At 36.8% G+C, this 23,129-nt stretch overlaps 1 protein-coding gene across 1 annotated transcript in view; it reads left to right on the forward strand.

Moving 5' to 3' along the window:
- MED13L (mediator complex subunit 13L) overlaps positions 1 to 16,853 on the forward strand; it is a 192,673-nt gene extending 175,820 nt beyond the window's left edge. The window contains exon 3 of the mRNA XM_017887886.1: positions 16,766 to 16,853. Coding sequence (XP_017743375.1) covers positions 16,766 to 16,773 — 8 coding nt within the window. The 3' untranslated portion in view covers positions 16,774 to 16,853. The remainder of the gene's footprint in view (positions 1 to 16,765) is intronic.
- Positions 16,854 to 23,129: the final 6,276 nt, after the last annotated feature.

The following is a 23,129-nucleotide window of genomic DNA, read 5'->3' on the forward strand; positions in this document are numbered from 1 at the left end:
CCCTCTTCCCCTCTTCCTCCCCCGCTCTCTTTCTCCCTCCCTCCTTCCTTTTTATTTATTTATTTTGAGATAGGCTTTCACTCTGTTATGCAGGCTGGAGTGCAGTGGTGGCATGATCATGGCTCATCGCGGCCTTGACCCTGCTGGGCTCAAGCAATCCTCCCACCTCAACCTGCAGAGTAGTTGGGACAACAGGCGTGCACCACTACACCTGGCTAATTTTTAATTTTTTTTTTTGTAGAGGCAGGAATTGGCTGTATTGCCCAGGCTGGTCTTGATCTCCTGAGCTCAAGCAATCCTTCTGCCTCGGCCTCGCAAAATGTTGGGATTACAGTTGTGAGCCACTATATCCAGCCCCCTATTTTAAAGTATATTTGAAGATTTTAATATCAGAAGTTTAAAACAGTGTGCCGAATAGGTGTCACCAGTGGAAGAAAACTCTGGAAATAAAAGTGGCACACTCTTCACAAATGCTGCATCACCAGCACTCTTTATGGCACAGAGAATGATTATGTAGGAAAATACTGCACCAGTGACTGGGTTGAAGAGTGATTCAGAAGAGGTAGACTTGGAATATTGATATAGTTTTAGGAATTTTTAACTAATTTATTTTGCTTATATTATCTGTTTTATGTATGCATAATAGTGGAATATGATGAATAGGACTCAATAAGTTTAAAGGAGCTCTTTGAATAATTGGAAAGTGAAAATTGTGTTAGGAATGATGTTATAGTTTGTCACCTTCTCCTCTTCTCCTGGTGGTTTGCAAAATAATGGTGTATCTTAAACTTGATGGTGCCTCAGGGTCAGTGAAACACATTCGGAAAGAAAAACAAATTAATGCGGGGTGTTCTTTTTATTGAGATATTAAGTGTCTTTCAAACCGAGAAAAGTTCTACCCAAAGGATAAATGTGTCAGAGGGAACATAGATTCATGATACCTGCAGAGCATTGTTGGAAATTTCGGAATGTTTTGTCTTGAGCAAAGACTACCAGTTGTTAGCAGGAATGTTTTTCTCTTTGCTGTACTTTATTTCTCTTGCTATAAATAACATAACTGTTTTAGACAGAGATTGCTTTGGGAAAATTTGGTAAATCAGGATTAGCACATAGGCAGGAAGACAAAAAGTTATTTGACATAACCAAGAAAAAAAATTTCAGCTTTGTAATTTTAGAAAGTCTAATAGATAAAAGGCCGAATGTAGTTTTCAAATGCTGTCTGATTTGAGAATATGGAGATGCTTTTGGTATGTCTGCTGGTGTGGTAAAAGCATTAAATATGCCTTGTGGATATAATGTGTGTTTTAATTCTGTCAGAATTTTCTCCTCTGAGTGTTTTTGTCAAGATAACAAGTAAAGAGAGGAAATTTTTCTCCTGTAAATGTTTTCATCCTTCCAATTTTTTGCTATCTTGCATTGAACTGGTGTAATTTAAAAGGAAATTAATTGTCTTCTAGGACATTTTGTATCTGTTTATATATTTATGAAAATAAAAGGAATTTTAGGAATGCATGGGGCATTGTTAAGACGTTGGATTCTTTTGGTGTTGGAGTTACTTGTTGCTCAGTGTTATATTTCAGAGGCAAACAGGATACTTCACAAAATGTCAAACATTAACAAAATTATAAATTTAGGAAATAAATTTGATGTTCTGGGAAGATGTAATTTCCTGACAGTCTCTAAAATCATGTCCTTTAGACCTTCAAAACATGTAAAGACATTTGTGTAAATCTGACACTTTTGGAATTTTTTTCCTTTTGATTTTCCTTCTGTAAAACATTTTATAACTTTGCTATTAATTTGTAACATTCTTTTTTACCCTTAAATAGAACTTTAACAAAATTAGTCTTTGTGATACTCTTAAGTAGATTAATTTGAGAATTTTACATGATTTTAAACTTTCAAGAAGCAGATTGTAAAGACATTTATGGGAGGAGTGTTGCACTATGCCTCTTATTTCAGACTTTAAAACCAAGACACATTACTCTTTTTTGTACATAAGTATTTTATAACTTTGGACAAATACTTAAATTCCACTCTCTGTTTCAGTGTGAGATTATTTAAGTCATTTAAATTAACTCATGAACTTTGCTTTAGAAAATGTTTCAAAAGTTTCTTTTATTTGGATGTCCTTTTTACTGTTTTTGTTTTTTCTTTTTTTTTTTCAGTTGTGGAAGAAGGGACTCTGGGGAAAATGGGCCTTTGTGCCTTTCCTATGGGAATGCTAGAGCGCTTGCTCTTCAAGGCGATCCACAATCGTTAGACAAAGGTAAGGGGAGAAGGGAACAGCAGACAGTGGTTTGTAGACAAACCAAGTAATTGCTAGATACTGAGAGTTCGCTGTTAATTTTTCAAAGAACTTTTTCACTGCCGGATTTATGCTAGTATGACAAGATTAAATTATATTCTTTAGTTTCTCTTTCTATTGATATAATTTGAAATTTACAGAAGTTTTGGGAATGGTACAAAGACCTCCCATATTCCCTGCCCTTTAATGGTACTTTTATTTTAAAATGTATTCCCTAAACCATTTGTATATTTGTAAACTCAAGCTTGATGTTCTTTTTTACCCTTAAGTATGTGGTATGTATTTCCTAAGGACAAAGGTATATTAGCACAGTATAATAATAAAAATTAGGAAATTTAACATTGATAAAATGCCATTATCTAACCCGTAGTTCAATTCAGATGTCATCAGTTGTCCCAGGTACATCCATTATAGCTTAACCTCCTAAGATTCAATCCTTGATCATACATTATGTTTAGTTTTCATGTCTCTTTAAATCCGGAACAGTTTCTTAGCCTTTTTTTCTTTCTTGACATCGATATTTTTGATGAGTTCAAACCTTATATTGACTTTCAGTTGTAGATAGTTTTCTCATGCTTAAATTCAGGTTATGCTTTTCATTAGTAGTAGGAATACCATAGAAGTGATGTTGTATTTTCAGTAGGCTCGTAGACTGAGGTAATGTTCTGTCAAGTTTCTCCGCTATAAACTAGTAAGTATTTTGTTAACTATTATTTTTGTCAATTTTGTTATTTGTAATTAATCGGTAATTTGTGGCCAGATACAATGAGATTGTGTAATTATTCTATTTCTCATCAAATTTTCATTTATTGGTTTTAGCCTGTATTGGTAATCCTTGCTTAAATCATTTATTACCATTATGGTTGTAATGTTAATTTTCAAATGCCACCATTCTTTCTACTTTTATTAGTCAGCATCCTGTTGTAAGGAAGAGCTTTTTCATTTTCTTCCATTTTATTTCCCTATTTATTTATCTTGCTATGTAAATTGGAACCCATGGATTGTTATTTTATTCAATGGATTATAGTTGATTTTTACCATCATTTATTTTGATGCTTAAATTCTTCCAGGTTTGGTCAGAGGAAGCCTCTTTGTCATGGCTCACTCCTATGACCTTTTGACATGATCCCATCCTTGGAGCATCCCCTTACTTTCTGGCATAACGATATGTTCCAGGCTCTGAATAGTGTTTTGAGGGGAGAAGTAGCTGACAAAGAATGGGTTCATTAAGAGCTTGTATGAGAAAAACTTTTTACTTCTCTTCCTGAATCTATATGTAGTACTTTCAGATAATCAAAGCTGAAAGGACTTTCCAGTTTCTTATCCAAGCTGTTTGCTAGGGTGGTTACCACTATAATATAACTGCTTAGGATACTTGAGCTACAGTTGATATGTTATTTCAGTTGCTCAGAAAGGCTTTTCTCACCGAGGATTCCTCTATTTCTCATTCTCAACTATAGCTCCTCTGAGTGCTCCTCCAAATCTGTGATTTGGAATAGACCTGGAAATCATCTGTTACTAAGGCATAGTATGAATGTGGAACCATTGATTTAAGAGTTGAGTACTCTTAAGTATTCGAAATAGTTGGTAATTCTGTCTCCCACTGTAGAACAAAAAAAGTACACACAAACTCTATCCAAGGAAATGTAGAAAACTTACTGTTGCCATAATCCTGTACCAGAATAAAGCTCTTGATATCTCTGCAATAATTAACACAACTTTAAGCACAATTCTTTTTATACAAAGTTATAAGGTATGTGGAACAAAGTATATTTTAAAATTGTAGCTCACTGTGTGTTTTTTTTAAATATCAAGATTTATTCCTTTCAGAAGCATACGAACAAGTGCGAAGATGAATTGTACTCTTTTAAGTTTTGTACTGGCAATGGTAGCTTGTTTATTTGTTGAAAGATAATTAGAAGAGCAGAAAAACTGGGAGGGAGGGGAAATGCAGGTAATTCATTTATTTTTAGCTCATGAATTCAGAATTTTTGTTGGAAATTGAAGTCAGGACAAATTAAACTATTATTTATAAGAAAATTGTCGGCCTGGGCAACATGGTGAGACCATGTCTCTACAAAAATTTTAAAAGTTAGCCAAGCATGATGGTGTGCGCTTCTGGTCCCAGCTGCTTGTGAGGTTGAGGTGGGAAGATTGCCTGAGCCCAGGAGGTTGAGGCTGCAGTGAGCTGTGTTCGTGCTACCACACTCTAGCCTGGGTGCCACTATACTCTAGCCTGGGTGACAGAGTGAGACCCTGTGTCAAACAAACAAACAAACAAAGACAGGAAATTAATTATGACATATAAAGTTTGGGATAGTTCTAAAGAATTTTGGTATTCCTTGGCTTTATTTCAGGGTCTGTTTCTTGGACAGTTACCCTAATCTCACTAAGCCTTAGTTAACATATAATAATTAAGTACAGGACACCATGTACTGTGAGCTTTTGCTGGATAATAAATATATATCATGTGTGCCACATAATGCCTCCCATACTGTTAATGCTAGTAACTGTTTTCACTTTAAATTTATTATTTTACATACTTTGATTTGTGTTCTTTCAAATTTCATTAAAGTAGTTCCAGAATGCTCTATTTGGACCCTTCTACAGAAGTTAATTTTGAAACAAATAAAACATCTTTTCTTTTAGAAAATAATGATCAAACCATCATTGTACAGTTTGTATGGATGACTTCAGATTCTTTTGAAAAGTGGTACTAATCCTGTTGTAATTTAAGACAATTTTCTCTTATCAAAACTTGTAGCTTTGTTCTGTGAATGAAAATTACCTTGCTTATGAGATAGGAAAGCAAATTTAAATGATTGTTGTTGGCTCCGTTTATTCATTGTCAACAGAAGTTGGAAGGGCTAATATATGCTTGCTTATCTGTGGTGGTGGATATCATGAAAATTATGCACGGCTTCCAGCCCCCTCCCCCCCTTTTCTTATATAAAAGCTCAGCTATTGTTAGTGTTAGAGTGTATTTTATGTGTGGCCCACAACAATTCTTCCAGTGAGACCCAGGGAAGCCAAAATGTTGGATATCTGTACAACCATTTGTTGTAGTCTTTGAAAAATCTGTTTATAATATGAATTTATTGAGATACAGTTTACTATCTAATTCCTGGCAATTTTATATTATGCCTTTTCATTTCTATTCAGCTAAGATGTGGCTATTGAGAGTTTCTGGCTTGAAAGCTACAACTGAGGGGTTTTTTTGGTTTGTTTTGAGATGGAGTCTCACTCTGTTGCCCAGGCTGGAGTGCAGTGGCATGATCTCGGCTCACTGCAACCTCTGCCTCCCAGGTTCAAGCAATTATCCTGCCTCAGCCTCCTGAGCAGCTGGGACTACAGGCGTGTGCCACCATGCCCAGCTAATTTTTGTATTTTTAGTATAGATGGGGTTTTACCATATTGGCTAGGCTGGTCTCGAACTCCTGATCTTGTGAATCTCCCGCCTTGGCCTCCCAAAGTGCTGGGATTACAGGCATTAGCCACGGCGCCCAGCCGAACTGAGGTTATTAAAACAGATCATCAAGGACTTTATCACTTGGAGAGTGTTTGTGGCTCCCTAGCCATTTTTTCCTTAGTTTGCATGTTAACAAAGTTTGTATTGTGATCTATTATTTCTGCTTTTTATTTTTTAAGACTGAGATAGGTTTAATTAAAAGGGAATTTCATTTACTACCTTGAGAATCTCTCACAGCTAAGCAGGAGCCATATAAATTGACCTTCTTTCCAAAAGGCTGCAATTTCTATTGCATACAGAATAATGTCACTGAAGTGAGTTATTGAAAAATAATTTTACTATAGAAATTAAGGAAATTTCTCACAGAATAATACAATTTCATTTGTCATTGCTATTGATTGGTGCCGAGCTAATTTTATATTGATGCTGTGTAGAATATTTTAAATTCTATGGTAATGTGACTTCAAATATTTTCATCTTTCACTTACTCAGTTCTCCTGTAACTCTTCAGTATTTGTTGAAACTGTATTGTATATATCTAGCTAGGGTCATCAGTCCATTAAAAACACCGAAAAGGTCACTGCTACTTGCTCAAGAGCATTTTCCATAAAGATATCAGACAGAAGAGAACATAGTTAGCTTTAATTTTATGTCTCTTTTTCGGGGTACATGTTTGTTTAAGTCCTTTTCTTCACTTCCTTCAGATATAAGAGATATTTTGGGTCTCAGTTCTGCCAGTTAAGTGTGTGACACATGCCAGTGACTAAAGCCTGCTGAGCTCCTGTTCCTTCACCAGTAACATGGTGAGGGAGGGGTTTTTTGGCTCAGCACAGTACCTTTCTCATTTTAAGAGCTCAATAAATGGTTAACTGTTGTTGATATTAGCTAAAAGAAGTATTGATACTACCTTTTCAGAGTTGGAGACAAACATTAAAAGTCACATAGTCCATTTACCCAGCTAATTCTGGAATCCCATTTGCCCAAGTAATTCTGGAATCCCTTTCTATAGTATCTTCCCCCCTCCCCCCCTTTTTTGAGACATAGTCTTGCTCTGTTCCCTGGGCTGGAGTGCAGTTGTGCAATCTTGGCTAACTGCAACCTCTGCCTCCTGGTTTCAAGCTATTCTCCTGCCTCATCCTCCCCAGTAGCTGGGATTACGAGTACCCACCACCACACCTGGCTAATTTTTGTATTTTTAGTAGAGATGGGGTATCACCATGTTGGCCAGGCTGGCCTTGAATTCCTGACCTCAAGTGATCTGCCCACCTCGGCCTCCCACATTGCTGGGACTACAGGCGTGAGCCACTGCACCTGGCCTTATAATATCTTTTTTACTGGATATATACTTTTTGTTAAGCACAGTTTCCCAAAGAGTTCTTTTTATCTTTAAAGAGTTCTTAGTATTAGAAGGTCTTACACTGAGCAGAAGTCCGTCTTTTTCTAACTTTCATTTCTTTGTTAACTCTGTTCTTTGGGATCATTTATAACGCAACCAGTTCTGCATCCATGTGATGGCCTTTTTGATATCTCGACCCTCCTGAATTTTTCTTTTTCTGTTTGTGGTTCTTATTATATAATGTTGAATTCCTCACCTTTTCTTGCCTGCCTTCCAGATGTCCATCCAGTTGGTCCCATTATCTTCATTTTGGCCTGCTTCAGGATACCATAAATGTTCTATGAAGTATTCAGTCAGGTTAGGCTCAGTTATGCAGTAGTAACAGAAGACCTGAAAGATCTTACTAGCTCATCCAATAGAGGTTTATTTCGTGTTCATTGTGAGTAATTGATTATAGTACTATATCGTCTTCGCTCCACAACTCATGTTGACAGGGCATCCTCCTGAGTAGGACTTGGTGGGTCCATGGTAGAGAGCACAGAGCAGTGGCGGAGCACATAGTCCCCCATTAATGCTTTTCCTTGGAAATCGTATATCCCATTTCTGCTCACATTTCATTGGCCAAGACATTCAGCACCAAGCTTAAAATCTAATGCATGGCAAGATATCATCTTTCAGTAGGAAGATACCGAAAGTACATGGCCAGGCTTGATATCAGTGGGACAGAAAGGGATAGCATTTATTTATATAGTATATACATTGGGATAGTATACCTTTGGGAAAAGAATCTATCTACCATACCTCTTAATTGAGTTATCTTCGCCTTCTGTTACTGTAATCTGTCTTCCAGACAGCTGGCCGGTTATGTTACTGAAACAGATACGTTTCTGAAACATACCTATGGCTATATTTATACCTGGTTTTTAAAACTTTGAGTCTTACTGACTTCTTTTTGTCATTTTTTTATTTGTAATTTGTTAGAATTTCAGTATCTGAGAGTATTTAGACATTCTGAATTTTATAGTTTTAGATCATGCAATTACTCTTGTTTTTCCTCTTTTGAGAAAGTAAATGTGCTTCCTATTTTCTTAATGATCACTTATCTTTTTTTTGTTTGAAAAATGCCCAGAATGATAAAATACCATTAATGTAGTTTTTACTTATGTAGAGTCTCTGCTAGTCCCCTCTACTTCTTTCTATCCTTCCCCCCTTTCTAATAATGCACCAGTTCAGACTGTTCTTCATCAGTGTTCAATTTAGGGAAATTTTGTTAGGTATTTATGATGAACTTCTCAAAGGTTACACTTTGTATTTTAAGTTCAGATTGCCTCACACTCCTTAGGGGAAAGTACTTTGGCTATCAATAGATGATGGGGAAGAAAAAATCTGCGGTCAAGAGTTTCTTCATTTGGCATTTTTAGTATTGCAGACCTAATGGCTGTTATTTTGTTAGGATAGTTAGTATAAGTTTTCATAATATGCCATATCCTTTTCACCTAACTCTATCAAAATAAAATATTGGAGGTAAAAGGTTTTAAAAAGCCAGAAAATATGTGCAGTTCAGAAACTTTTGAAGAGTTTTTCTTATTGCTTCAGTACCACATATGGGACTTAGGAAAGTCTTGCTTTTCTGGCTATGTAGAAATACTTAAAAGGTCTGACACGGTGCTGTCAAATTGGCATTATGTGCAGTAGTATACTTTAAATTTTCTTAACTTTTTAGAATAAAATATATAAGTTAATTTCAATAGAAAGCTCATTTTTTTCTCTAAAATGCAAATGATTTATTTGCATACGAGAGAAGATTACTTGGGTCTTTTGAAGCTGTTATGCTTTATCATGTCCATACTTACTTAGGGAGACTTTAATCTGTGGGTATCTGATACTTGTAAAACATAATGGCTCTTAAGAGCAGTCAGCTGGTGCTGCTGTACTAGCTAGTGGATTGTTAGTGTATTTACCCCATGATAGTTTATAACACAGCTGTAAAATTGCCTTTGGCCCACAGCTACTCTGTTTGCCAAGATTCAGTGTTTAGAGTTAAGATATTTTACTTGGAAAATACAGTGAAAATAATGTGGGGAAAACTGGAATTACAATTATGATAACAATAGCATTATATTTGTCTCATCCTAGCTTTCAATATGTTGTGTTATTGTAATAGAGGTGATGAAATAGAGGTGATTATCAAAGGGCAAATGAGGCCGGGCACGTGGCTCATGCCTGTAGTCCCAGCACTTTGGGAGGCCGAGACAGGTGGATCACCTGAGGTCAGGAGTTTGAGACCAGCCTGACCAACGTGATGAAACTCTGTCTACTAAAAATGCAAAATTAGGTGTGGTGGTGCATGCCTGTAATCCCAGCTACTCAGGAGGCTGAGGCAGGAGAATCACTTGAACCTGGGAGGCGGAGGTTGCAGTGAGCCGAGATTGTGCCATTGCACTCCAACCTGGGTGACAAGAGTGAAACTCCATCTCAAAAAAAAATAAATAAATAAAAGGCAAATGAACTGGTGAAGGGATTTCAGAATTACATATTCACTGGAGCAGGGTAGGACGTACCACCCTAGTTGAGGCAATCGTGAGGTAATACTGTAACATTGAGAGTCCTTGGGTATAATGTGATAACAGGAGCAAGAAATCAGTAATCAATAAATAACAACTTTATTGAAATAACAGTTAATTTCTCTAAAGAAAGTAGGAGAATGAGTCTTTAGACTTAAGGAGCATATACTTTAATGAAAGAGACAGTACAAATATCGTAGACACAAGTGACTGAAAGTACATGTCTGTTTGTAAATGTCTAGAAAGAAACATTCAACCTGAGACTAATCAGCTATTTATTGAATATTTTTTGGTCAAGGGAAGGAATTAAGACTTTAATAAAAAACAAAATTGATCTGGGAGCAGCGGCTTGTGCCTTTCTAAGCCAAGCTACTCAGGAGGCTGAGTCAGGAGGATTACTTGAGGCCAGGAGTTTGAGACCAGCCTGGGCGACAAAGTGAGACCCCCATCTCTAAATAAAAATAAATTAAAAGTAAAGAAATAAAAAATAAAAATTAGCTGATTGTGGTGACATGTGCACTTGTAGTCCCAGCTATTTGCGGGGCCAAGGCAGGAGGATGGCTTGAGCCCAGGAGTTTGAGGCTGTAGTGAGCTCTGATCTGCCACAGCACTCCACCCTGGGCAATAGAGTGAGACCCTGTCTCTAAACATAAATAAATAAGTACATAATTTGGTAGTTGGAGAATGAGATTAGACACTAAAAGTTTAAAACTAGAGGAGAGATAAAGTTTTTGGAATTACATTAGAATGGACATTTCAGGTGAGGCTAGGCCTGTGAAAGAGGCTAACCGGACAGGCATGTTAGACAGGATGGGATTAATAGGGCTTACCTGGCAAGAGGAGATTATATCCACTAGGGCACAGTAGTAGCCTAAAGTAATGAAAATGTAGGGATCGCCTGGCACGGTGGCTCAGGCCTTTACTCCTAGCACTTTGGGAGGCTGAGACAGGTGGATCATGAGGTCAGGAGTTCAAGACCAGCCTGACCAACGTGGTGAAACCCCGTCTCTACTAAAAATACAAAAATAAGCCAGGCGTGGGGGGTCACGTCTGTAATCCCAGCTATTCAGGAGGCTGAGGCAGGAGAATCCCTTGAACCTGGGAGGCAGAGGTTGCAGTGAGCCGAGATCACACCACTGCACTCCAGGCTGGATGACAGAGCCAGACTCCGTCTCAAAAGAAAAAGAAAATGAAAATACAGGGATCACTTGGGAAAAGTTTCTTCAGCCCCTCTATTACATAGGTTTATTTTATTTGGTTAGGATTTGGGAGCATTGTAATTTCTAGGAAGGAGACTTCTTTGCATATATATTTGATTTGGATTGGAATGGTGAGCAAAAGGCTTTGATGATGGTGGAGATATTCTAGTATGAAGTAATGTAAAATTATTCTATATGAACTGCCCTGTAACTCCATGATTAACAGAAGATGTAATTTTGTTGCAGTTATGATAGCGAAATCTATGAAAACTGTCATAACTTAAATAATTTGAAGGGCCCAGAAAAGAACAGAGCTAGTGGTGGGCTGCCTTCTATACCTCCCAACTGTCTCATCTGGGAAATGGCTTCCTGAGCTAGGCTGTGGCTGCTCTGGTGACATTTGTAATCTTACGTCAGATCTGCCTGTGGCTTTGGGATTAGAGTTTGGGGGTGCCAACTTTGGAATCAGGCTGCATTTGCGCTTAATTATTCAGAGCCATATGGCATGACACAGAAACATTAGGTACACACATACACACAGCCTGATTTCATTTTCATTTTTCAGCAGCTCTTTTCTTTTTGAAACAGTGATTTTGGGGAAGTGGTGGGGGTTGGGAACAGAAATAATTTCCTATTGCTTAAAGACCATTTTGTAAATCTGGCATCACAATGATCTTGCCAGATAATATTATACTACTTTAGAGCATTATATCATATTTGGAGAGTGAAGTCATTCAGAAAATCTCAGTGACTGGGATTACTTACTGAGTAGAGAACCAGGGTTAATTGATACATAGTCTTAGCACTATTTGTGATGATATTGATTTGAAACAATTTTTGGCAGATGGAGTGTGTCGTGTGTCTGCTTGACTTATTTATTTGTGAAGTTAAGTGTAAATGTTGAGCCTCAAAGATTGATAGAGTTTAAAAATGGGAAATTATATTTCTGATGTAACTTTTATATCTTAGAATTATCTGTCATTAAAAGATATGCAAATTATGTTCTTTAAAATATTAAAGCATTTGGGCAGCAGTGCTGGTCATACTAAACATTTTTTAGTGTCTATGAATCTGCTATGATTTTAATCTTCGGTGGGATATGATGGGCTATAAAGAAGTGAAATTCGTAGATTTTTTCCCCCTCAAACACCAATGTTGCATTAGCGAGAATACATACACATAAGAAAATTCAACTAACTGTACAAGACTACCCATGATTACTGATTATAAACAAGAAAAATACCAGCATTACATGAATAGGAAAATACTCCTTGGTATATGGCATTCATTTCTCATATATTTATTGAGCACCTCCCAATATAGAGCATACATTTAAGCATGTTACATAATGGGTAGTTAAATATTTGTTGAGTATTGTCAGTGAATAAGACAGATACTGTCTGTACTCCCAAAGAACTGATAGTTTTATCGGGGAATAAAGCTGTAGAACTTAATCATTACAACTCAGTGGTGAAAGTGCTGATTTGTAGATGTTGGAGTAGTGTGCAGGCTTGATCCGGGACAGAAAGAATGAATAGAATTCAAATTAGAGGAGAAGGGAGAAGAAAGAGATTTCAGGCCAAAGCAGGGTTAATAGACATCAGTGGTAGTATTTAATATAGAAATTCAGAGCCAAGGACATGCTTCATAGTTTACCAACCCTATGTAATTGTGAACAATGTTTTGCTCTTCCACACATTTTTCTGAGGAAAGAATTTATAATGACTTTCATTAATTTTGTTGTTGTTTTGTTTTTGAGGCAGGATCTCGCTCTGTCACCCTAGCGGGGGCGCAAGGGTGCCATCACAGCTCATTGCAGCCTCGACCTCCTGGGCTCCAGTGATCTGTCCACTTCAGTTCCCTGAATCCTAAGTAGCTGGGACTACAGGTTTGCGTGACCACACCCAGCTAATTTTTGTGTTTTTTGTAGATACAGAGTTCCACTGTGTTGCCCAGTCTGGTGTCAAACTCCTGGCCTCAAGCTATTCTTCCACTTTGGCCCCCCAGAGTGCTGGGATTACAGGCCTGAGCCACCATGCCTGGCTCATTAATTTTTTTTTTTTTTGAGACGGAGTCTCCCTCTTCACCCAGGCCAGAGTGCAGTGGTGCGATCTTGGCTCACTGCTGTCTCTACCTCCTGGGTTCAAGCGATTCTCTTGCTCCAGCCTCCCGAGTAGCTGGGATTACAGGTGCCCACCACAATACCCAGGTAATTTTTGTATTTTTAGTAGACACGGGGTTTCACTATGTTGGCCAGGCTGGTCTCAAACTCCTGACCTCAGGTGATCCACCCATCTTGGCCTCCCAAAGTGCTGAGATTACAGGGGTGAGCCACCGTGCCCAGCCAATTTTTTAAAAAAACTGTAGATCCATGACCCAAAAACATTTGAGAACCAAGGACTTTGTGCCTCTATATAGGCTACTGTTGAGTCAACATATTCCCATGTATCAGTTAGGTCTTCCTTAGCAAAGGCATACCTTCTCTCTCACCTCTTCCTATAACCACGTGGAAATACTTTCTGTACTGCCTAATCTTGGAGGGACTCTGTGTGTATCTCCCATCTCTGCCACAATACTTAAAAAACTGAGTGAAAACACTACTTCATGCAATTCTCTGCTGTCATGTTTTCCTTTCATTGTGTGGGAAATCATCGATCACAGGGAAACTCATTAGCAAATGAAAAATCATGTAAGTTATTTGTGACTCTCATTTGGAAACACATGGTTTTCAGATTGAAACATCAGTATTTTCCATGGCTGTTTTGTGTATAACAACCTTTTGTTGACATTGCCTGACGAAGAAATGTGACCTGCAGTGGGAACTCAAGATCTATTCACACAGTGTTGGACTCTCTGACAGCGTTTTCATCAGCCTTTTTGCCTTTTGCTTTTGTCCTTAAGTGGTCCTGACTGTGCACTGCTCTTCCACCTTCCAGACCTTGTTTGTTTTTTTCTGGAATGAAGTCAGCATATAGAATTTGTGATTTATTTGATAGAAGAGCAGATAAACTTTCACACATTGTACTCTTTAGTCACAGATATTTTATCTGCTTTTATTTCATATTATACTGTCTATAGCCTTGGATTTTTCTTTCTGTACACTGTAAATTTATGATTTGTTATTGGATAAATGGTTCTTTTGAATTCTGACCTTCAAGACATAATATGAGGAAATAAATATTTTTAAAAACAGTGTTTTCTAAGTGAGGATGTGTGTTACTAGAAGACTGTTCAATGTTTGATGTGATGCCATACCTGTTACGTGCCCTATTGCTTTTATTCTTAGCATTATCAGTTTTAAGATACACCTTCAATTTAACAATGGCTTTTGGAGAATAAAGAAACATTATCACATTAAATAGACCTATAATTTACAAGGTACATTTGGACTTAAGAAATAAGGAAAGAATTGGGAAAATGTGACAGCATGAGAGTTGGTGTATGCTAATAATTAGATGTCCTGGCTCTGTGATCAGGTATACCTGGGCTTGTGTGCAGCTTTGCTATTTATTATCTGGATGACATTCTCATTGTGCCTCAGCTTCTTCATCTATAAAAATTGCCATTGTAACACCCATCTTTTATTACTATTACGAGAATTGAATGAGGTACTGTGCCTGGTAATCAACCAGGTAGTGGTGGTATAGTGATTCTGGTAGCAGTTATAATATTATTGCAGAAACTTGGTATCAAACACTAGAGTTCTAGTGGAAATATGTTTATATGTACTCTAATGAAAAATATAATTAAGTCTGTTAGCTAGTGAATAAACTGTGGAGATACTTTTTCAGTTTTGCTTCTTGAGTACTTCTTCCTTGGGTGGGTGTGCCATATTTCCTATTCTAAATTTAATGGAGTCACAGCATTTACCCCTAAAAAGCGTTTTTTTTTTTTTTTTTTAACTTATAAGCTTAGGAAAACATATTTGGTTACTCTGAAAATGATTTTCTTCATTGTGAACAATGAAGATTGCAGTAGAAATTTATTTTCAAAGTAAAACCAATTGCGCTCAGTGACTTTTTGGTACATTGATTCTCCAAATTTACTGTGCCCAAAAGGAGTTCCATTGTGATCATCAGAAACTATTACCATTTACTAACCCATCTAACCTGTAATGAGTTGGGTGAGGGCTTGAATTGTTTCCATCCTCCTTGATGGTATGGAAATTACAGAGGCAAAAGCCATGTGCAGAATTGCCTCAATATGGAGTAAAGAATTGCTATATAACTCTTGCTGGTAGGTAGAAGCTTGTACAGAAGAATCACATTCAGTCTTCTGACATCTTTTCTTACAAAATATGTAGAATTTCATTGAATACTGTTAGAGATAACTGTATTTCACTAGTTCCAAGTATACACATTTCCCCCATGTGCCCCCACATTTTATATTTTATTTATTTATTTTTGAGATGGAGTTTCTCTTTTGTTGCCCAGGCTGGAGTGCAATGGCGTGATCTCAGATCACTGCAACCTCTGCCTCCTGGGTTCAAGTGATTCTCCTGCCTCAGCCTCCCGAGTAGCTGGGATTTTAGGTGTGCACAGCCACGCCCAGCTAATTTTTTGCATTTTTAGTAGAAATGGGGTTTCACCATGTTAGCCGGGTTGTTCTCGAACTCCTGACCTCAGGTGATCTGCCTGCTTTGGCTTCCCAAAGTGCTGGGATTACAGGCATGAGCCACCACACGCAGCCTCATTTTTATGTTTTTAAAATCAGTTATACTCCTTATAATCCATGACATCCACCGTTGGCCAGGTGGCAGTTAAGATATAGTTGTTATTTGCCTGTACATGAGTGAACTTGGTCATAACTCTCTGTATTGTTGTCAGTTCAGCTGAATTGTGTGTATTATTGTTACAAGAGTTGGGTTCACTTGCCATTTAACATGTCTTCAAAAATACATGTTAGAATACCTTGTTATTTGATGTTAAAATGACATAGAGAAGTGGGCCACAGCTTGTATATGAGTAGAACAAATATTCATTATAGAAGACACAATTGCAATTCCTTGTTTCTCGCAAAGCCATAATCAAGTTATTTATTGTGCCTACAAAAAGAAAATACCTAAGATAAAGCTATGCTGTATTTTTGTCACTGAGATCCTTGTCACATAAAAAGCATTGCCTATCACATGCCAAGCCAAAAAATTAAAAAACCAGCATTAAAACTTGCCAGATGGGCTGGGCACGGTGGCTCACACCTGTAATCCCAGCACTTTGGGAGGCCGAGATGGGTGGATCACTTAAGGCCAGGAGTACGAGACCAGCCTGGCTCAACATTTAATAGAGACCCCATCTCTATTAAAAGTACAAAAATTAGCCAGGCATGGTGGTGCACACCCATAATCCCAGCTACCTGGGAGATTGAGACAGGAGAATTACTTGAACCTGGGGGGTGGCAGCTGCAGTGAGCCAAGATTGCACCACTGCCCTCCAGTCTAGGCAACAGAGACTCTGTCTCAAAAAAAACAAAAAACAAAAAAAACAAAAAAAACTTGGAAGATGGGTGTCGGTGGCTTGGACTAATATCTCTGAAGTTCTCTTAAGGAATGCTATATTCCTAATATTCTTGATGATGCAAGAATTGAAATTATGCAGAAGTGTGATTTTATTTGAAGTAATTCAGAAGTATAAGATGTTTTAGAAATACATCAATTTATTTTGCTTACTTGCGTTTACATTTTCGTTTTTACGTGGGCATGAGATTCTATGCCCAGTGTCCTAGAGTTCTTTTGGGAAGTATAACATAAAACTTTTAAGTGATAAAACATTTTGATAGTTTAATTGGTGGTGTTTTTATTTTTGGTGATGTATCTCCTCTGGTGTATTGCTTCAGCGACTTACTAATTTGTTATTGATACTATAAAAGTAATTCTTGATGTCATTATTTTAGGTGCCTAATGGATAAGAACTTCGTTAGGATTGGGAAATGGTTTGTCCGACCCTACGAAAAGGATGAAAAGCCAGTCAACAAAAGGTGAGCCTTTAGAATGCTCTTGGCTTTTTGGTTTCTTTGGCCTTGTGGGTAGGAGAACAGCTTATTGATTTTATTTATTTCCTAATAATGTTAGTAGTTTAGATATACTCAAATAGATTCCTGGATCACAGTGTTCTTAAATACTATATTATTAAATTTATATTCAATATTGAAGATTGATTAGAAAGGTGATTGCCAGTATACTCATGTTCAAACACATATTACTATACTATTTGGAATTGAAATAATCTGTTTTGTTATTTTCCATTTTCCTTCCTCATCTTTGACTTTTTTACTCTGTCACCCAGGCTGGAGTACAGTGGCACCATCTTGCTCACTGCAGCCTCAACTTCTCAGGCTCAGGTGATCCTCCCACCTCAGCCTCCCAAGTAGCTGCGACCACAGGTGTGTGCCACCACACCTGGCTAATTTTTTGTATTTTTGATAGAGATGGGATTTTGTTGTGTTGCCCAGGCTTAGCTCGAACTCCTGAGCTCAAGCCATTCGCCCGCCTTAGCCTCCCAAACTGCTGGGATTATAGGTGCGAGCCATTGCGCCTGGCCTCATCATTAATTTTTTTAAAAGTGTTATATGGCATAAGTTTAAATACAGTGAAGACATGGTGACAATTTTTGTGGAATTCGTTGGTGCCCCTTAAAGAAGATCAACACATCCTTGACGATTGTAAAACCAGAACTGTGAATTACTTTCCTAAACAGTCCTAAACTTTTAGCCATCGTGTGTGTGTGTTTAAATGCAGTCCTTGGTACTATACAGACATGGAATTTTAGATCAGTCACACCAGAAGCTGAAAATAGAACCCTCAAAATTTAAAATTTACTTTGGCTACCTCTGAATGTAGCATACACATAGTTGGAATCATAAGTTGATGGTGGATATTCATTATTGATGAGCATGGTATTCAATTTAGATTCTGTTTTATTATCAGTGTACTTGCCCTAAGTGTCCCAGGTACTGGGTGCAGATTAGAGCCCTTTAGCCTTACATAGTAGTTTTAAGATTAGGCCTTTTCTTTTGGTTGCAAAATTTCATCTGGAAACTCCTGCCTCATTAGGAACCTTTGCTTGCTTAACTTTCCTAGTTTCTAGCAGAGACTTAATTAGTAGTCTTCTCACTCAACCTGTCTGCCTTAAATCTTTAATGAAATGGTTGTGGAATCTTCTCATTAACCAAACATGATTTATGAAAATTTTCAAAGCAGATAAATTAGGGACCGGAAGTTTTCTTTGTCAAATCACCATAAACTTTTTTGAAGCATTTTCGCTTTTCAGTACATTCAGAATCCTTTAAAAAGTAGCAATGTGTATGGATGTGTAAAAGTTTGATTCTGTTTACAGATACTTTGACTGATGAAATGGGATTTTTTTTTCCTTATATATGTATGTATATTGATTCGGCTTAACTAATGTGTTTCATGGGTTTTTACTTTTATTTATTTTTACTTTTTATTTTTTTTTGAGACAAGGTCTTGCTTTGTTACCCAGGCAGGAGTGCCAGTGGCGTGATCTCAGCTCACTGTAACCTCTGTCTCCTGGGTTCAAGTGATCCTCCCACCTCAGCCTCCCAAGTAGCTGGGACTGTAGGCCCACACCACCACACCCAGCTCATTTTTAAATTTTTTGTAAAGATAGGGTTTTGCCATGTTGGCCAGGCTGGTCTTGAACTCCTGAGCTCAAAGCAGTCCGCCCACCTTGGCCTCCCAAAGTTCTGGGAATTACAAGTGTGAGCCCTTATGCCTAGCCTTTGGTTTTTACTTTTAATCTTAGCATTCTCCTTAAATTTACAGAGGACTTAAATTTAAATTTTCTGAGGTGTTTAAGACTCTGCGGAGTTAAATTTGGAGTGCTTTAGTCCAGTGACCTTCTTTATCATTCTGAGTGCATCTGTCCATGCCGAGCATAGATTGTGTCACTGGTGAGTTAACTGAGCTAGTCATAAAATATATTTAGATCATAAAATACAGGATGATTTGACAGCCACTGGGGATGAAGAGGAAATGTAGATACAAAATAGGGATTGAAGGAGTAGCAATTCATATGTTAATAGTAAAAAAATAATGTTAAAAAGTCAAATATAGTTATCAGCCAGTTTTATATAGAGTTTGTGTATCTTTCCACTCATTTAGGCTCCAAAAATCTTCATAACTTTAGCAAGCCTGATGTAAATAATGCATGTAATGTATTCGGGAATTGGATTCAATGTAAATGGGAGGCTGCTGATACCTGAGCACTGTGATTGCATGAATTTTAGACTTTATATTCATGATTGAATATGGGACTTTGTTTTCCTACAGTGCAGAAATGTAAATTATTTTGAAATAGTATTTCAGAAAAGCTTAACAATTAGAAAATTTAAACCAAAGATGAATTTAAAAATTGGCATTTGCTTTAATAAAACTTTATTAGGTGTGATGACCTTTTCCTTCTTTTTTTCTCTGAGTGGAAAATAGAGCCTCTTGGTAGATGTTGAAATAGGATCTCAGTAGTCATGTCTGAGATGGACAGTTTTAAATGGACAGTCATGCTGTGGAGCAGAGCATTTAACATTAGAAGAGAATTGGGTTCACATCTTATTCTTCCACTTGCAAGTTAGATTTTGGACAAACTGTTTATCTCAGCTGAACTTTGATTGTTATTGAGTTGAAAATCATAATGTCTTAAGAGGATTATAGTGAAGATTAAATTAGATAATTTATGTGGTAGTTTGTAATTTAGTTGAGAGAAAGTAGAAATGAATTAAATTAATTTTTCTTAAGTTTAATTGTGTCTTTTTTGGTACATTGGAACAGATCTGTTTAGTGACTAATGGAGAGGAAAACCTGTTGCCCAGTGCTAAACAAATTAAATATACAAATTTACATTTTAGAAAAGCTCTTATTTCTAAGTATAGTGTAATGCTAGCATATAGTATCTATATATAATACCTATAATCCTAGCATATAGTGTATATGATATATATGCTATATAGATATATATGCTATATAGATATACTATCTATTTGCTAAGATTACTAGCATTACTGATTATTAGTATTACTGATTTGTCATACTGCATATTTTAGATATTCTAATCATGGTGAAAAAAAACACTGATGAATGAGTTCTCCCTGTTGGAATAATAGCATATGACTTTTTGTGCTATAATTTCTTTCTGTACTCCTTTAAAGTTCTTGTGCTGTGTGCTATGATTTCATTTACTAATGGACTCCTAAAAGAGTTCTTATGTTTGGTATGAGTTGATGTTCATGAGAATTCTAAAATAGATTATTTACATATTATATATTAAATATATGTATTTGATTAGGTAGTTTTAGAAACATAGAAATTCATTCAATATAATTTTTTCTCTATATTGACATCTTTTGTTACTCATATCCTTGGGAAAAGATTAAGTAGAAAAGACAGCTTTGGGTTTGCCCTCAAGAGTGATGACGAACTAAAATCAAGCCTACAAAATTTTTGTTTTCTGAGGTCTATGTTGAACTTGAAAAAAGCTTTTGCATTCAGAATATGTTCTAAAACAAACCAGTGAAAAATAAATTCTTTTAAAATCATTTGGAAATTATTCCAATCATGCAGGTTCTCTCTATTGGGAAGGCATTTGTTTTCTCATTTAATTTCAATCCACATTTATTACTGGAGAATTTGAAATCTGTACACTTTAGTCTTTGAATGTCATTTTTAGCAAATAGTTTATTGCCCTCAATAACAGTGGGCCTTTGATCTTTTTTGGTATCAGGCATACAGAAGCTAAGTTAACAAAAATAGCAACTTGCTAATTCATTTTTCTGGGTTAGTTTGCTGTCACTGACTCTTGGGCAAACCTACTCTGCTCTTGGGTGATAACTCCAGAGAGCATCACATGTTTTCAAATATTCTAATTACTTTTGTATGTGCTGATAGCACATGTGCACATACACCCCCACCACTTATACACCCATACACCCTGAAAGTATATTACTGTATGGTTTTTGTCTTTTCTCCTCTTAACTCTGGACTTTTTAAAACTTTTTTATTTTCTTACATTACCTAACGTACATATTTAAGAAATGTAAATACATTTTTTGGTTTAATAGCAAAGCATGTATTTTGTGTAGCAGTACATTATTAGCTCATACCAGAAATGTTTTGATGTAGGAGAACCATATTTAGCATTTTGAAACTTTCCTTTCCTTTCTTATCCTCCTCTTTATCTCCTTACAGATAACAACCTGGTACTCCATTTTCTGAATTAATTTGCTATCACTGACTCATGGGCAAACCTGCCCTGCTCTTGAGTGGTATGCCTTCTCTCCATCCTCCTCTTTCTCCCCAAACTCGATTATAGCCCAGTCATCTGTGTTATTTAGCTTGTAGAGATGCCTAGATAAGAAGGCAGTGAATGGATCCCTAGTCTAGAAGGTGAGCAGACACTTCAAATGTGAACAGTAAAGCAAGCCTCTTTGTAGTGTCTAGAAAAATGAGAACAGTAGCTATTTATAATTTTTTCTCTATTCCTCATAAATTTACTTTGCACATGTGGTGCCTATCTGTTAACAAGGGCTTGCTGATGGGAAATCCATAGATAAATATTAATGGGACAATTTGGACTTATGTAATCATGCATAGTAGTTTTACAGCTTTTTTTCTTGTAGCTCTGTAAAATATTTAGTCATTTTCTGCGAGTCTATCTAGGGAGTTACAGTATTCTACCATTTGAATGTATTTGGGGATTGTGTGAAAAGTGAGAAGAGGGATGAAGTTAGAGTCTTGGCGATCGTCAACATTTGTAGAATGGGTAGAGGAACAAGAATACATAAAGGAGACTGAAGAGTCAACTGGAAATGAGAACCAAGAGAGACTGGCGTTACCAGAACCATGGAATTTTAAAGTTTCAAGATTGATCACCTGTGTCTGCCTTAGAGGCATGTAAAACATGTACTATAAAGACTATTAGATTTGGTAATTATGTAGTCATGGTGACTATAACATGGGCAGTTTCAAGTGGTGAAATTCTGATTGCAGCAGCTTGCATTATAAATGGGAGTTGAAGTGAAGATACTGAATGTAGAGCTCTTGCCATATTTTTTACAAGTAGCTGCAAAACACAAAACTGTTGATTCCAGGAAGGAAGCAGACAAACACTTAATAAGGGCTTGTGTTAAAGCTTAATAGTAGTAGCTATAATTTTTAAAAGTATTTTCCATGTACCAGGTACTTTGTTCTGTAGTTTCATAAACACATATAGGGGAATGTTAAATTGAAAGACCACTTCAGCCAGAGGTGATGATAGTTAAATACAGTATTTGCTTTCTAGCTAACTCTTCTAGTTTTTTCTTTTTTTCTTAATACCTTAAAAGAAGTTATAACTGTTAGTTTTATTTTCACTTGTGCTCTTAGTGGTCTAAACAGTATATGTCAACATTAATTACTGATTTTTACACTTTAAAGTAAAATATATTTAAATATATGCTATTTTAAAGAATGATTGAAAATACCTTATAGTAAAAGATATACCTTGTTTTTAAAATTCTTTTTTATAGTAAAAGATATACCTTGTTTTTTAATTCTTTTTTTTTTTTTTTTTTTTGAGAGAGTTCCGCTCTGTCGCCCAGACGATGTCAGCTCACTGCAACGTCCCCCAGGTTCAAGCACTTCTCCTGCCTCAGCCTTCCAAGTAGCTGGGATCACAGGCACGCACCACCACGCCTGGCTAATTTTGTATTTTCAGTAGAGATGGGATTTCACCTTGTTGGCCAGGCTGGTCTCGAACTCCTGACCTCAGGTGATCCACCTGCCTCGGCTTCCCAAAGTGTTGGGATTACAGGCGTCAGCCATGACACCTGACCTATACCTTGTTTTTTAATATACTGGAGAGACTGAGAGAATACCATTATTGTGATTCCTTTTTAAATTCCTGCTAGATAACTGAAACCAAGCCCGAAACAAATGGTCCTTGTTCAGTAGACCATTCATCCAGAAATACAGATGATTTTCCATTAACTATTTGACCTTGTGGGACTTAGTGAATCCCTTGGGACTTCAGTTTTAGCATTTATTTCTAAATTGTCCTTTAGCTTTCAGATTCTCTGATCCTCTAAGTGAAGTGAATTTGGTGAAGTCTGGACATGTCTTATCCATGTATGTCTCTGTATATATCCGTATCTTTTGTTTTTTTTTTCTCTACCACTTAGGGCATGTTGCCTTCATTGTATTTACTTCTGCTATAAGCAGAAAGTAACTCCTGTATTCACCAATGCTGGAGATTTGATGCCATTCTTC

This window comes from Rhinopithecus bieti, unplaced genomic scaffold, assembly GCF_001698545.2.
Source record: "Rhinopithecus bieti isolate Rb0 unplaced genomic scaffold, ASM169854v2 scaffold_17010, whole genome shotgun sequence".
In the NCBI taxonomy this organism is placed as follows: domain Eukaryota; kingdom Metazoa; phylum Chordata; class Mammalia; order Primates; family Cercopithecidae; genus Rhinopithecus; species Rhinopithecus bieti.